Source organism: Lepidochelys kempii, chromosome 23 (assembly GCF_965140265.1).
Source record: "Lepidochelys kempii isolate rLepKem1 chromosome 23, rLepKem1.hap2, whole genome shotgun sequence".
Classification (NCBI taxonomy): Eukaryota; Metazoa; Chordata; order Testudines; family Cheloniidae; genus Lepidochelys; species Lepidochelys kempii.
In genome coordinates, this window is record NC_133278.1 from 10,370,852 (window position 1) to 10,384,921 (window position 14,070).

General features: G+C 42.0%; 1 protein-coding gene across 9 annotated transcripts in view; it reads left to right on the plus strand.

Annotated features, from left to right (window-relative positions):
* Positions 1 to 14,070, plus strand: part of LOC140902055 (butyrophilin subfamily 1 member A1-like) — an 87,799-nt gene that overhangs the window by 19,972 nt on the left and 53,757 nt on the right. For all 9 annotated transcript variants that reach the window (XR_012155997.1, XM_073321689.1, XM_073321696.1 and 6 more), the window contains exons 4-6: positions 4,007 to 4,291; positions 4,957 to 5,385; positions 11,512 to 11,787. Coding sequence is in view for 8 of the 9 variants with exons in the window: in XM_073321689.1 (XP_073177790.1) it covers positions 4,007 to 4,291; positions 4,957 to 5,385; positions 11,512 to 11,787 (990 nt within the window). In the remaining variant the exon portion in view is untranslated. The remainder of the gene's footprint in view (positions 1 to 4,006; positions 4,292 to 4,956; positions 5,386 to 11,511; positions 11,788 to 14,070) is intronic.

Sequence of the window (14,070 nt, forward strand, 5' to 3'; positions counted from 1 at the left end):
GGCCTTTGGCTTTTAAAAAAAAAACAAAAAAACAAGCAAAATGTTACTTAGTATTAGCCCCAAATCCCTATTCAAACTAAGTAATACCTGAAGTTATTACTTAAGTTATAACTACACTTAAAATGGTTTTTACCGTGGCCTGGTGATGAACTGCAACTTAAAGTTACTGGTTCCATTGTAAACAGATCACACTGTAATAAAGATAAACATCCTTATTTACTCAGACAGCATGGCCAAAGCATGGCATTATAGAATATATATTTTCAATGTTAAAAACAGAGAACATACCTCCACTTGCAGTCCAGCAGCAATTCAAGAGAGTTTCTGTTGAAAGAGACAGTCTCCAAGCTACCTGAGGTTTTTATACCATCCTAACTCTTTTGTTTCAAAGTAGTTAGCAGGTTGATTGGATCACTCCTCCCTAGCATTCCCTTTTTTGTGATCTGGGAAAGGGGTGGGTATAAGTTTTTTCTTTTTTTTTTCCTTTTTTTTTTAAGTTCAAATACATTTTATTTTTCCCCACCCCCTTTAGGGCCTTCTTATAGTAACCATTTCAAGTGAGGGACCCTTTGCAGATATCAATGAATGTCTTGGGACTTGTTTGTATTTTTTGGGAGGGGACCACCTCCCTTACTATGGGTGCACCCCCATCAAAATTAACCCTATGACAACCAGGATGAGTAATCACAGTCACCCTGGCTATTCAGTGAGGGGTGGGGATGGTTAAACCCATTCAGTTCAACAGAATAAGTCAGTTCTATTGTACTCAACCACATGTCTGAACCATCCCTGTTTGTTTTATTGTAAACACACTTTTAGGATTTTTTTCCCTTCCCACAACATACATTTCAGCTTTTTTTTTTTTTTTTTTTTTTGCTGTAAATGAGTCTCTCTTACACAAAAGACACAAGAGCTAGGTTCTCACAAGCAATTTTATTTTATTTAAAAGACATACAGCTCCTTGAAAACAAACCAAGATGCTCCATTAAAAAAGAAAGAAAAAAAGACTTTAAGCTCCCTTAGGGGCCAGAGACCTTTTAACAGAAATACAGATAGTCACAAAGCCCTTTTCAATAGATTTTTTTTAAAATTTATAGCTACCAAGTTTTATATCGCATCTTTGGCCCCTCACCATTTTCTAACTTAATCCTTTTAGATTTCTTACAAATAGAAATCTTTTCTTTTTCTTAAGCAGGGTTTTGTAACTTTTTGTGCGGACCAGACGGTCAATATAACGCTCTAAGCAGGCATCTTCCAGTTTGGTCATTTTCTTTAAAACATGGTCAGGGTCTCCACTGAATTGCACAGCATTTATCAAGGTCACCCCTTGTGCTAAATGTTCTTGGGTTAGGCACAGACATTGCATAGCATAACCTATGGCAATCACAGTGTTTAATAAGCTTTCCAAACACAGCTCAGCGCACAGGCCCCGGAACTTGCAGTTTATATCCACTGAAGTCCAAGTCACACAGTCATGGTGCCGCCTGGTGCACCTATGACACAGCCCTCACAATCTTCAAAAAGCTTTTGCCTAAGACAGTGATTAAGAACAGAATAAACAGCAACGCGTACAATAGTCCGCATGACTTTTTTACGCTCACAACGTGGTACTGGCTCAGTCAGTTCCATGCCAAGCCTCCTCCTAAACTCCTCATAGCCGTCATCCTCGGAGTCCTCTTCAACATTTTGTATCGGCGTTGAGCAAAAACAAGGTAGGCCCGGTTCATCTTCGCTGCTTGGTGCAATGCTGTCCAGAGTCTCCGGGTCCTCTAGAAAGGCATCATCGAACTGTTGAGAGATTTTTTTTCAAAAAAGAAACAGCATAAGCACACCGCTGCTTGGTTTTTGATTTACACAATCCCTGGTTCCTAGCCCCCGTTACACCCCCACCCCACGTCACTTCTTAAGCATTCATTTACCTGAGTCACGTCTTTTTCATTCACGTTGTCCGCTCATAACTCCCCCAAGCCGTGATCACTTTCCACCTCTCGGGGGGTGGACAACAAGAGGCCATCACGCTCATCGCGGTGCCTCACAAGCGGTTGGGTTTCAGGTTCCGGTGTATCCATCAATGGCTGGGCCAAAGGGCTCCCCTCAATCGCCCCCTCCTCCTCGGAACTCTCGCTGATGTAGCGCTTTCTCCGCGGTTGGTTGAATGATGGGATAACATGGTTTTGGTAATTAAATATTCATGGTAAATAGGCCCAATGGCCTGTGATGGGTTTTTAGATGGGGTAAGATCCAAGTTACCCGGGAAAGAATTTTCTGTAGTATCTGGCTGATGAATCTTGCCCATATGCTCAGGGTTTAGCTGATCGCCATATTTGGGGTCGGGAAGGAATTTTCCTCCAGGGCAGATTGGAAGGCCCTGGAGGTTTTTCGCCTTCCTCTGTAGCATGGGGCACGGGTCACTTGCTGGAGGATTCTCTGCTCCTTGAGGTCTTCAAACTACAATTTGAGGACTTCAATAGCACAGATATAGGTGTGAGGTCTTTTTTAGGAGTGGTGGGTGAAATTCTGTGGCCTGCGTTGTGCAGGAGGTCAGACTAGATGATCATAATGGTCCCTTCTGACCTAAATATCTATGAATCTATCTATGAATCTATGAAGGCCCTCGGGGCTAAAACAAAGTCTGAAGTTCTCACGGGGGTGGTGAAGGAGTCCATGTTTCCACGATTTCTAAAACACGCGCTCTCGGTAAAAGACAGCCTCTTCTGCCCGACGCTGGGCCTTATGGGGTGATGGTGCTGTGCTCTGACTGGCAGAGGGGTCATACGCCCCTATTCTGGGCGGTTCACCCCATCCCAGAACCTGCCCTATTTTGGTCAAATCTGCTCTCGGGCCGGCCTGATTGGTAGAGGTTGGTGGGAGGAGTTGTTAGAGGGGTCACACGAATCATTTCCGGACGGGTCACCCCGCCCCCGGAACTCATCCTAATTGGTCAAATCTCCTCTTGGTCCTATCGGAACAAAACCCCTCCTGATTGGTAGCGGAGTGTGGGGAGGAGTTGTTAGAGGGGTCACAAGACCCACTTCCAGAGAGGACACCCCCACCCCGGAACTCGCCCTGATTGGTCAAAGCTCCTCTCTGGGCGGTCCTACAGGGGCGAAACCCATCCTGATTGGTAGAGGGCAGTGGGAGGAGTTGTTAGAGGGGTCACATGACATACCTTGCTTCCGGTCACGTGGCAGCCTTGACCCTGGAAGTAATACCCCATGGGGCGGGACTTCCGGTGGGGGGCAGAGGTCAAGGGATGGGGTTAAGGGGTCAAGGGGTGGGGTGGGTGTCACATGACACACCTTGCTTCCGGTCATGTGGCGGCCTTGACCCCGGAAGTAATAACTCATGAGGGTGGGACTTCCGGTGGGCAGGGCTAAGGGGTCAAGGGGCGGGGTTGGGGCTTGATTGATGGTAGGGCCCCCTTGGGCTGGGGGGCGGGGCTAAGGTGTCGGGGTCAAGGGGTCAAGGGGTCAAGGGGCGGGGTTAGGGTTTGATTGACAGTAGGGCCATTATACTACTGGTATGGCTGGAGCACACTGTGCTTTGGCTATGCTCTGCTTCCCAGGGCTCATAGGGGACCATGAGAAGCAAAATGTATGTTAGAATAGACTTAAGGCTGCTCTGACTTACAATGGGCCATAGCGGGGCCCCTGAATGAGCTCAAAATATGGGGAGCAAAAAGATGGATCTCCCCTTTTCTGAAAATACTGTTTCCTTACGGACCTGCTGCCATCCTAAAAGTGAAGCTGTCACATACATACGATGTAGTCATGTCTACATACATTTTGGGATCAGCTTGTGAAGTGTTTGGTGATCTTTTGATGTGGAAATCTCTCTGTATGAATTTAAGATACTTGGAAATGCAAAATTATAGGTCAGTGTAGATTCAATAGGACATGGTGATTGTAATGATAGTGGTGATCATTCATCATTAGCACTCTTTGTTTGGTTTGTTAGCTAGTTCTTCAGCCTGTTTAACATTTTCTGAAATTGGTTTTCACTCTAGGTTTTGGATCTGCACCTCACCTAACTATAGACCATCAGCAGAATAATTCAGTCACTCTGAGGTGTACGTCCCAAGGGTGGTACCCACAACCTGAAGTATGCTGGACTGACAGCACAGGACAAAACATAACTGCTATGGCTGAAACAAGAATCCAAAAAGATGGGACAGATCTGTATCAAATCCACAGTATGCTCAGGGTCGCAGATACTGCTTCTGACACTATCTCATGCACTATAAGAAACCCCTTGCTGAAGAGGCACCTCAAAAAAGTTATTGCAATTTCAGGTAAGAGATGCAGTACTGTCAAAGTAAATATTCCTGATGTTACTTATGAAATCGGGCTAAACACATCTGCCTTGTGGCCAACCATGTCATTCAAGGCTTGCCTACATGGAGCACCAACATGCATTATTGGGGTGTGATTTCTAAAGTGCATTAATGGGTTCCACGTTAATTAGTCCATGTAGACTCGCAGCTGGTGCTCACTAAAGTTTCCCTGGTGTGCTTTACTGTATTATTGTTTGAAACAGTAATATGGTAAATCACACTAGAGAACTTTTAGTGTGCATCATCAAGGTCTACACAGAGCAATAAATGCACAACACATTGGTGCACTTTATTAATTACACTTCTGTAGTGCCCATTACCCCACTGCATAGACAAGCCTTTGGTGTAGCATAGTTAAGACCTGTACCACTCACCATTTCTTTTCAAATACTATCCTTGAGATCACCAAAGATGTAAAAGACAGTAGAGCTCTGATTCTCTTTTCATTTATCTGTGTGTATATTAGGAGTGACCCTCTGAAGCTAATGAATTTACACTATTGTAAAAACAGTATCAATAAGAGGAGAATTAGGGCTGCCTCTTTTTCACTCTCTCTCTCTTGCACATTAATATGAGGCAGTATGTGCTGCTGGTGCAAATATAACCCCCTGAACATTTTTCAGGTTTCTTTGATGTGGAGGCAGAACATGACACAATTACTACGGTAATTGGAGAAAATACCATTCTTCCCTGCCGGCTGATTACGAAACATCTGCCCCCTAGCATGGAGTTGCAATGGAGGAAAGTTGGACCTGGAAAGGATAAGATAATCTATTTCTATCTCTATGATGAAAGCAGCCCCCAAGTTAATTCTTATCCACAGAGTGACAAATGCCCAATGAGCTATTTATCTCCAAATGGAGACAATAGCAGAGAATGGCTCCGGAAGGAATATGAAAAAAAGGCAGAAGTTTTTAAAGGAAAAGAGTTTGGGAAAGGAAATATTTCTCTGAAACTGAACAATATTCAGATGGAAGATGAAGGGAAATATGTATGCTCTGCTTCAGCCAACTTGTTTCACAGAGAGATCATCACTGAAGTCTTGGTTATAGGTAAGAAAAGCCTGGAACTGGAGAAAGCAAATGTAGCAGAACTCTGTTATTCTATCTCCCCAAGAGCCAGCACGGGTTTGTCCCTTCTCTACAGCACATTTTCTATTGCTTTGTCTATTATTGCTTTAAAACTCCTAAATAATGGAGTTTCCACTTCTTCTATTGAGAAGCTACTACATGATCTAATGCATCTCACTGTGAGATCTGTTTCCTGGTTTCAGAAGTGATTTCAGACTGTCTGCTGTTAGAAAAGATACCAATAATAATCACTCTCCCCTTTACTTTCCTTTTAAAATGCCAATTCTTTCCATTTAATTAATTAATTAATTTAATTAATTCAATTAAAGGGATGTTAGAGTGCAATTTAAATTACTTTTTAATAAACCTTTTTGAAGCAGAATAATGATAATAAGCTATAACAACATACAATCAAAGAAATGTAGGGCTGGAAGGGACCTCGAGAAGTCATTATGAGAGTTATTATGGCAACAGGTTTCAGAGTAGCAGCCGTGTTAGTCTGTATTCGCAAAAAGAAAAGGAGTACTTGTGGCACTTTACAACAGAGAACAGATGTTTTTCGTTCTACACTCAGGTTGAAAAATTACATTTTATTCCATAAGGATAAAATTTTCAAAAGTGGCAAAAAGATATAGGATCTTGAGTCCCATTTTCAAAAGTTACTTAGTTGTTGTCTACGCAGAGGCACTCTGGAAAATTAATCCCAATTAACTAAAATTTTAATGTAAAGTTGTCAGGGTTCATTCCCCACTCTGAACTCTAGGGTACAGATGTGGGGACTGGCATGAAAGACCCCCTAAGCTTATTTTTACCAGCTTAGGTTAAAAACTTTCCCAAGGCACAAATTTCTCCTTGTCATAGAATCATAGAATCATAGAATCATAGAATATCAGGGTTGGAAGGGACCCCAGAAGGTCATCTAGTCCAACCCCCTGCTCAAAGCAGGACCAATTCCCAGTTAAATCATCCCAGCCAGGGCTTTGTCAAGCCTGACCTTAAAAACCTCTAAGGAAGGAGATTCTACCACCTCCCTAGGTAACGCATTCCAGTGTTTCACCACCCTCTTAGTGAAAAAGTTTTTCCTAATATCCAATCTAAACCTCCCCCACTGCAACTTGAATTTTGGGGAAACAGGAAGTCCAAGTCCTTGAACAGTATGCTTGTCCTTGAACAGTATGCTGACACCACCAAGTGATTTAACAAACAATCAGGGAATGGACCACTTGGACTTCCTGTTTCCCCAAAATATCCCCCCAAACCCTTACACCCCCTTTCCTGGGGAGGCCTGAGAATAAACAAGATGAGCACAAACCAGCCTTGGGTTTTTAAGACCCAAAAAACCCAATCAGATTCTTAAAAAAACAGAACTTTTTATTAGAAGAACAAAAAAAGATAAGAGAACAACTCTGTAAGATAATCTTACAGGCAGTCAGATTCAAAACATAGAGAATCCCTCTAGGCAAAACCTTAAATTACAAAAAGACATAAAAACAGGAATACACATTTCCTCCAGCACAGTAAATGTCGCAAGCCAAAACAAAGAAAACACATTTTCCAGATTACTTACTAACTTTACAGAAGTTGGAGGGCTTGCATCCTTGATCTGTTCCCGGAAAAGGTATTACACAGACGGACAAAAGCCTTTCCCCCGCCCCCTCCAGATTTGAAAGTCTCTTGTCCCCTCATTGGTCATTTTGGGTCAGGTGCCAGCCAGGTTACCTGAGCTTCTTAACCCTTTACAGGTAAAAGGACTTTGCCTCTGGCCAGGAGGGATTTTATAGTACTGTATACAGAAAGATGGTTACCCTTTCCTTTATATTTATGACAAAAGTGGATTAGTTTAATTCTGAATAGAGATGCCCATACAGGGGGTTAATGAAATTTAAGTTGCCTGAATTCAATTTGTGAACTAAGCTAAATCAAATTAAGGCCACTTCTGAATAAGAATGTCCACATGGGTTTACTGTGGTTTAACTAATTAATTTTAAAAGTTGATTCAGATTAACTCTCCTGAGTGTTCCCATGCAGACAAGTCCTTAGATACTTTGGAGACTAAATCCCATTAATTTTTCAGGAGACTTAGTCTGGGTCGACACTATAGATCTATGTCAGTATAACTATGTCACTCAGGGGTATGAAAAATCCACACCCCATGCGACATAGTTATACTGACCTAACCCCCAGTGTACACAGTGCTGTGTCGATGGAAGAGCTTCTCCCATCGATATAGCCATTGCCTCTTGGGGAGATGTATTAACTATGCCAATTAGATGTAGGAGTGTCTTCATTTAAATGCTACAGTGGCGCAGCTGCATTGGTGTAACTGCACCAATCCAGCATTTTAAATGCAGACCTGCCCTTAGGCATAGAAGTACATCATTCATCTTTGAAAGTGGGACTAAGGTGCCTTTGAAAATTTTACCTGAAGATTCTATATTATTATTTATTATTTATAATTATTGATTACAATTTGTGCGAGACAGACAGGCTAAGAAACAGTCCCTTACCCAAAAAGTTTATAATCAAATAGACAAGACAGAGAATGGGTGGAAGAAAGGAAGTGTTATAATTCCCATTTTATAGAAGGGGAACTAAAGAACTGAGAGATAAGTGGCGTGCCCCAGGTCGCACTGGAAGTCTGTGGGAGAACCAAGAATGGAGCCCAGATCATCTGCATCCTAGTCCAATGAAATCCTTAACCGTAAGCCGTAAGTATAATGTTATATTGAAATTGTCAGATTTCAGAGTAACAGCCGTGTTAGTCTGTATTCGCAAAAAGAAAAGGAGTACTTGTGGCACCTTAGAGACTAACCATCTGATGAAGTGAACCATCCACTAGGCATCCGATGAAGTGAGCTGTAGCTCACAAAAGCTCATGCTCAAATAAATTGGTTAGTCTCTAAGGTGCCACAAGTACTCCTTTTCTTTTTGCGAATACAGACTAACATGGCTGTTACTCTGAAACCTGTCATTATGTAAGGCACTGCATTTAGCCGTATGGAGTGGAAATCTATCAACTGCATGAAAAAACTTGTACAGATACAGACAGACATCATCTTCCTTTCCAAATGCAAACAGATGGACATCGTACCAAAAGGACTGAAGGTAAAAAATCCATTACAATCTACATACCACACAGACTATGCTGACAGCTTGTGCCACACGCTCTCAAAGGCATCCGATGAAGTGAGCTGTAGCTCACGAAAGCTCATGCTCAAATAAATTGGTTAGTCTCTAAGGTGCCACAAGTACTCCTTTTCTTTTTATTGAAATTGTGTGCTTAATGAATATTAATATGTGGTGTCAATAAGTATTATTGACGATATATATATATATAGAGAGAGAGAGAGAGAGAGAGAAATTATTTGGACACTGATGGGAGCTAAGATTTTTCTCTTGGTGGAGTACATTCTTCTTAGTGAAAACTTGTATGGGCAAATTCTGCCCTTAGTTAAACCCCTGTAGCATTACAGACTTCAGAAAGGTCATACAATGGTAAATGAGAGCAACTTCTGCTCAATATTTTCCCCAATGTGTTTATGTTAAATCACTATTAAAATAATCTACCAGCATACACACACACTTTTTTTGGTATAAAAAGGAAACTGATTTGGGCTGAAGCAGTGAACAAATATTCAGATGTCATGTTGCTGAGATCTTTCAGCAATGTGTCCTTCCTGAACATTGTCTTTTTCATCTCTCTGAACTAGAAGATGTTTTCATTGTGATAATGAAGCCTTTCTTACAGGGATAGGGGATAAACCATCTCTGCAAATGCATCAGAAGGAGACTGTATGTAGGTATAGATGTAAATCAGGAGGATGGTATCCAAAACCTAAAGTCCTTTGGAAGAATCCCAAAGGGGAAAACATAATCTCAAAGGCTAAGACAACCCAAGGGAGGATGAGCAAAAACTTTTCACAGCAGAGAGCTCTACTGTGCCATGTGTGACCTCTGAGGTTACCTGCACCATCATCAACACAGAATTAAAGATCAGTCAAGAATCAAGCACCCACCAGTTCGGTATATGTAACTTTTTATACCAAGCTATTTTTTCCACTTTGTTAGTTTTTGTTGCTAGTGTTTACAGGCTGTTCCAGGTATACAGTGGGGTTCTTGTTCTATTTGGCCCTTATGTATTACATTATCATGCCTACCAATAACCATGGAGGCTTATATTCTGAGCTGTCTACTTAAGTCATCTCTATCTCTATCCCCAACCCCTGGTCAGTTTGGACTTTGTCCTTCAGGATGCTGAATGCCTTCTGCAAGTCCAGCATCTTCTTGCAGGATCACTCTCTAGTGAGAATTGTTTGCTCCTTAGCAATTGAGGCTTCAGTTGTCAGCATGAAATTTTCTGGAGCTGCCTTCCATGAGGTGATATGAAATGTTCATATAAGAATATGATAAGAAATCATTATATAACCACATTCAATTTGAACCCTCAGTTGCTCTGGCTTAGAGCAGCCCAGGTCTCCAGGCAAAAGCAGAAGGGCAGCTTTGCTATAAACAGGGAATACTGCACAGAGGGGTTTCAGTTGTTCAGGGCATAACAATCTAGAGCCCAGACACCTTTGCTTTCGCACATCACAGCCTAAAGGGTAGTTTTAATTGCTGGTCCCTCCTGCTGGAAGGTCATCTGGTTGCAAGGTCTGCATTGCTGGCTTCTCTGGATGCGGCCAAGTTAGCTGCCAGAGTCATGGTAATGGGAGTTACCATCTGTTGCTCATCATGGCTTCAGTCATTGGGGATTCCTGTAGAAATACAACAGACCATTGAAGAGCTCCCCTTCATGGATTGTAGTTTATTTTCTTTGAAGACGGATACAGCACTGCCAACACTAAAAGATCCAAGGGCACTGCTGCAATCCCTGGGTTTGCATACACTAGCCCTGAGAAGAACATTTTTTCCTCCGTTTCAACCAAGGAAGCAGATGACATGTCTAGACAGGCAGATCAATGCATGTGGAAGCACAAGCAGCAAAGTTGTGCCATCCACCTCTGCTGCCACTTCCTTCTGGCCCACTCTCTGTCCATCCCTTCCCTACTTTAATCTAGCTGTTTCACAAACATTTTTCTCCATTTATGTAATTTTGTTTTCTGAATTGCTCATCTGGAAACTTGAACTCACTTATCTATGCGTTGATGGATCTAGATGTTATTGAAGAGATACAAAAGCAAATACACAAAACCAAAGGCTGAGAGTAGCAAATGAGTTATGATGGAATTGTAGTTTTCTCTTAGTGTGTGAAGTTAAAATTCGTAATAAAGAGATATATAAGATACTCTGGTTCAGTAGGGGCCAGGAAGGAGTGGGCTCTAGAAGAGGGTTGGAACAGATAGAGGATTCTGTAACCCTAGTGTAATATATTGACATACAGCAGGTTATGGTCATTTAACTGCAAATAGAGTCCTGTGGCAATTCCACATATTTTCTTTCTTTTCCTGCCATCTTATTAATATAACCTATTTATCTATAAGCAGAAGGTGGTAATTGCACCCCTTTCTTCCTACACAAAATGACTCCTTCATGTGCCCTTTTGCTGAACTATGCCAGGGTTAGTATGGCAGCCATCTATTAATGACAAAGAACAGCGATATGTGTCCATCTTTTCACATTAAGGCTTATTTTTGGCTTTGTTTTTTTTTTCTTTTAAAGTTTGTAAAGTGTGATGAGTTATTCAGGGTGAGAGACACTATGTAAAGGTGCAGTGATTGGGGATTTGACTGGAGCTCAGTCTTTCTCGTTGTGGAGCACATTCTGCTCAGTGTAAATATTTGAGGCAAATTCTGCCCTCCATTAACCCCATGGAGAACTGTTAGCTTCACTGGGCTTGTACAGGTATAAATGAGAGCAATACTTGAACCTTCATATTTGTTCAGGCAGAGCAAAGCAGATCTGCTTTTGGAAACAGGAAAATTATTTCCCATTGTTTCTACTGGGATTTATCTTAAATCATATTAACCAAAACATACACTCTTTGCTTTGAGATGAAACAGTGAACAAATGTGTAGATGCCCCTGAGATCTTTTCACACTGTACCCTCTCTGAGCATCTCTCGACATTGTCAGACATGCATCCATTGTGATAATGCTGCCTTTTTTACAGGAGTAGGGAATGAAACTTCTTTACAAATGCATCTGCAGAAAGTTTGCAAATATGAATGTAAATGGAAAGGGTGGTATCCAAAGCCCATGGTCTTCTGGAGAAATCACAAAGGACAAAGCATAAACTCATTGGCTGAGACAACAGAAGTGCAGGATGAGCAAAATCTTTTCACAGTAGCAAGCACCATTGCTGTGTCATGTGATACCCCCGAGATTACCTGTGCCATTGTCAACACAGAATCAGAGATGATTCAACAATCAACTGCTCAACACTTTGGTATGTAACTTTGTATGTCATCATTATTATTCCAGGAAACTTGCCCTCTTCTGAGCAAGGGTTACTGCTTTTTTTATTTGGTCTATGGGGCATCATCCTGCCTACTAACAAACACAAATCTTTACATTCTGAATCTTAACTCATCTCTATCCCCAAATAATTCATCTGTAACAAGTTAGGACTTTATTCTTCAAGATGCTGAGCATGTGTCTGTGACCTGCTCAGCACCCTCATCTCCCATCGTATCATCTTGCAGTGTTAGTTTTGATTGTGGCTGAGAATGGGTTAAAGGGGCAAACGGACTCTCTGAAACCTGTCATCTTGAAATCTATGGGACTCTAACAGATGAAGGGCTTGCAGGATGATCATACTGCAGCATGCAGTGTTTCTGATATAGAACTGCTTCTGCACTCCTCTCAGATGTGACTGCATTTCTATGATGGGTGAGGCATTTCTACTTCTAGAGGGATTTGTTCAATCTCATTCAAAGTGTTGCAGTTTGTGCCAGTCAGGATAGAATTTGGCCTTTCCTCTGTTATGAGGTCACTCAGGATGAGAGATTGTTTAGTGGGGCTTCTGCATCACCAAGGAGGGGTAGCTACATGCCAACAGTTTTGTCAATGGTCTAGGAAAGGAGCTACTGGAATAGTACATACATGTATACAGTCAGATCAGAGAGCTGCTACAACCACTCTGGCCACCACCAGTGTATTTCTTTCTCTCAGAAACACATACTCTCACACACACTGCCCTCAAAATGTAGAGCTCATCACAAACACCAATTGCTTAAACTTTTTGGGATGAATTTCTGCCATATTTATGTACCCAGATAAATGACCTCATTTTCAGAATTGTTGCGCCCATGCATATGCCATGGAAGTCTATGGGAGCAGTGTGTGCACAGCACTCAAGAATATCTGCTTTTATTTTGGTCTCTCTTTAGGTCCCAACTTTGAATATTTTGGTCAAACACTGCAAATCACTCATATTGTACTAGGGCTGGTCAAAAAAATTTCCATCAACATTATTTTTGGTAGAAAATTGGAGTTTTGACTAAATTAATTTTGTGTGGAAAGTGTCTGCTTCCCTCTAACTTTTTCGATGTTTTATTAGACACCCCAAACCTAATATTTTTCAGGCAAAAACTGCTGATTTTTTAACAAAATTAGGAATTCAGAATGTTCACAAATGCATTTGTGAATATTTTATATCTGAGCTTCAGCTTCCACGGTATATTGGTTAAAAAACTCAGGTGGTATTGTTTGTTACGTGACTAGATTATTCATGAGACAAGGTGGGTGAGGTAATATCTTCTATAACACCCTCTGTCTCCCCGGTTACCTCCTTTAGTGCCAGTCTCCTTACAGGTTTTCATGGACATGCCTGGGTTCATCTGGATCCCGCCTCCAGCTCAGTAAGGTGTAGCTTCTTTGTTTTCTTCCTGTATGAACTTATTTGGTGGTGCCTCCACCCCCTCACACATTCCTGCATTCCTGGCAGGGTCACCAGGGCAGCTAAGAAGGAACATTCTTACCACAGAGTAACTCCCACTTACATGCCAGATAGCTGGAGTCTCCCAAGAAATAACACAAATGCACAATATATTCAACAAAGTAATTATATTAAACAGGAAGTAAATATAACATAACTGGGTAAAACCCTACTCTCCAGGTCACAGGTGCCCATACTGATAATACCCATGAATTCCCACAATCAGACATCATTTTTTTTATCCCCATACTGATAATACCCATAAAAATTAGTGTTCTGTTAGTATGTGTACTTTGTAGGGGCCTCTGATGACCTGTGACCATGATATCTTCTGTGCAGCAGCAGTTAGCGATTTGGCTAACTGGGCTCAGTGCAGCCCAAACGACTCACATGTGGGATAAGGCAGTAAGTCCCACCATGTGTTTAACAGGCAGCAGGTAGTGAAATCTCCAAACCCTTACCCCCTGGCTTGAGGACACAGTTCAGGGACTAGGGGGTCTCCCAAACAATCTCCCTGACTATCTAACTAAAGGATGGTGCACTCACAACTCCATGAATGATCCTCAAGTTCAGAGCTGGATCTGGCCTCCTCAGTCACAGCAGAGGGGCTGATGATCGCTGCTGGCAGGAGTTGGGGTGCTTCTGGTCCCAGGATTTCCCCTCACCACAAAGGGGTGCAATGCTCAAGGTGCAGATTACAACAACTCTGCTAAAATCCCATCTAGTCCAACCCTCCTTTTGAGCAGGGGGTTGGACTAGATGACCTCCTGAAGTCCCTTCCAACCCTGATAT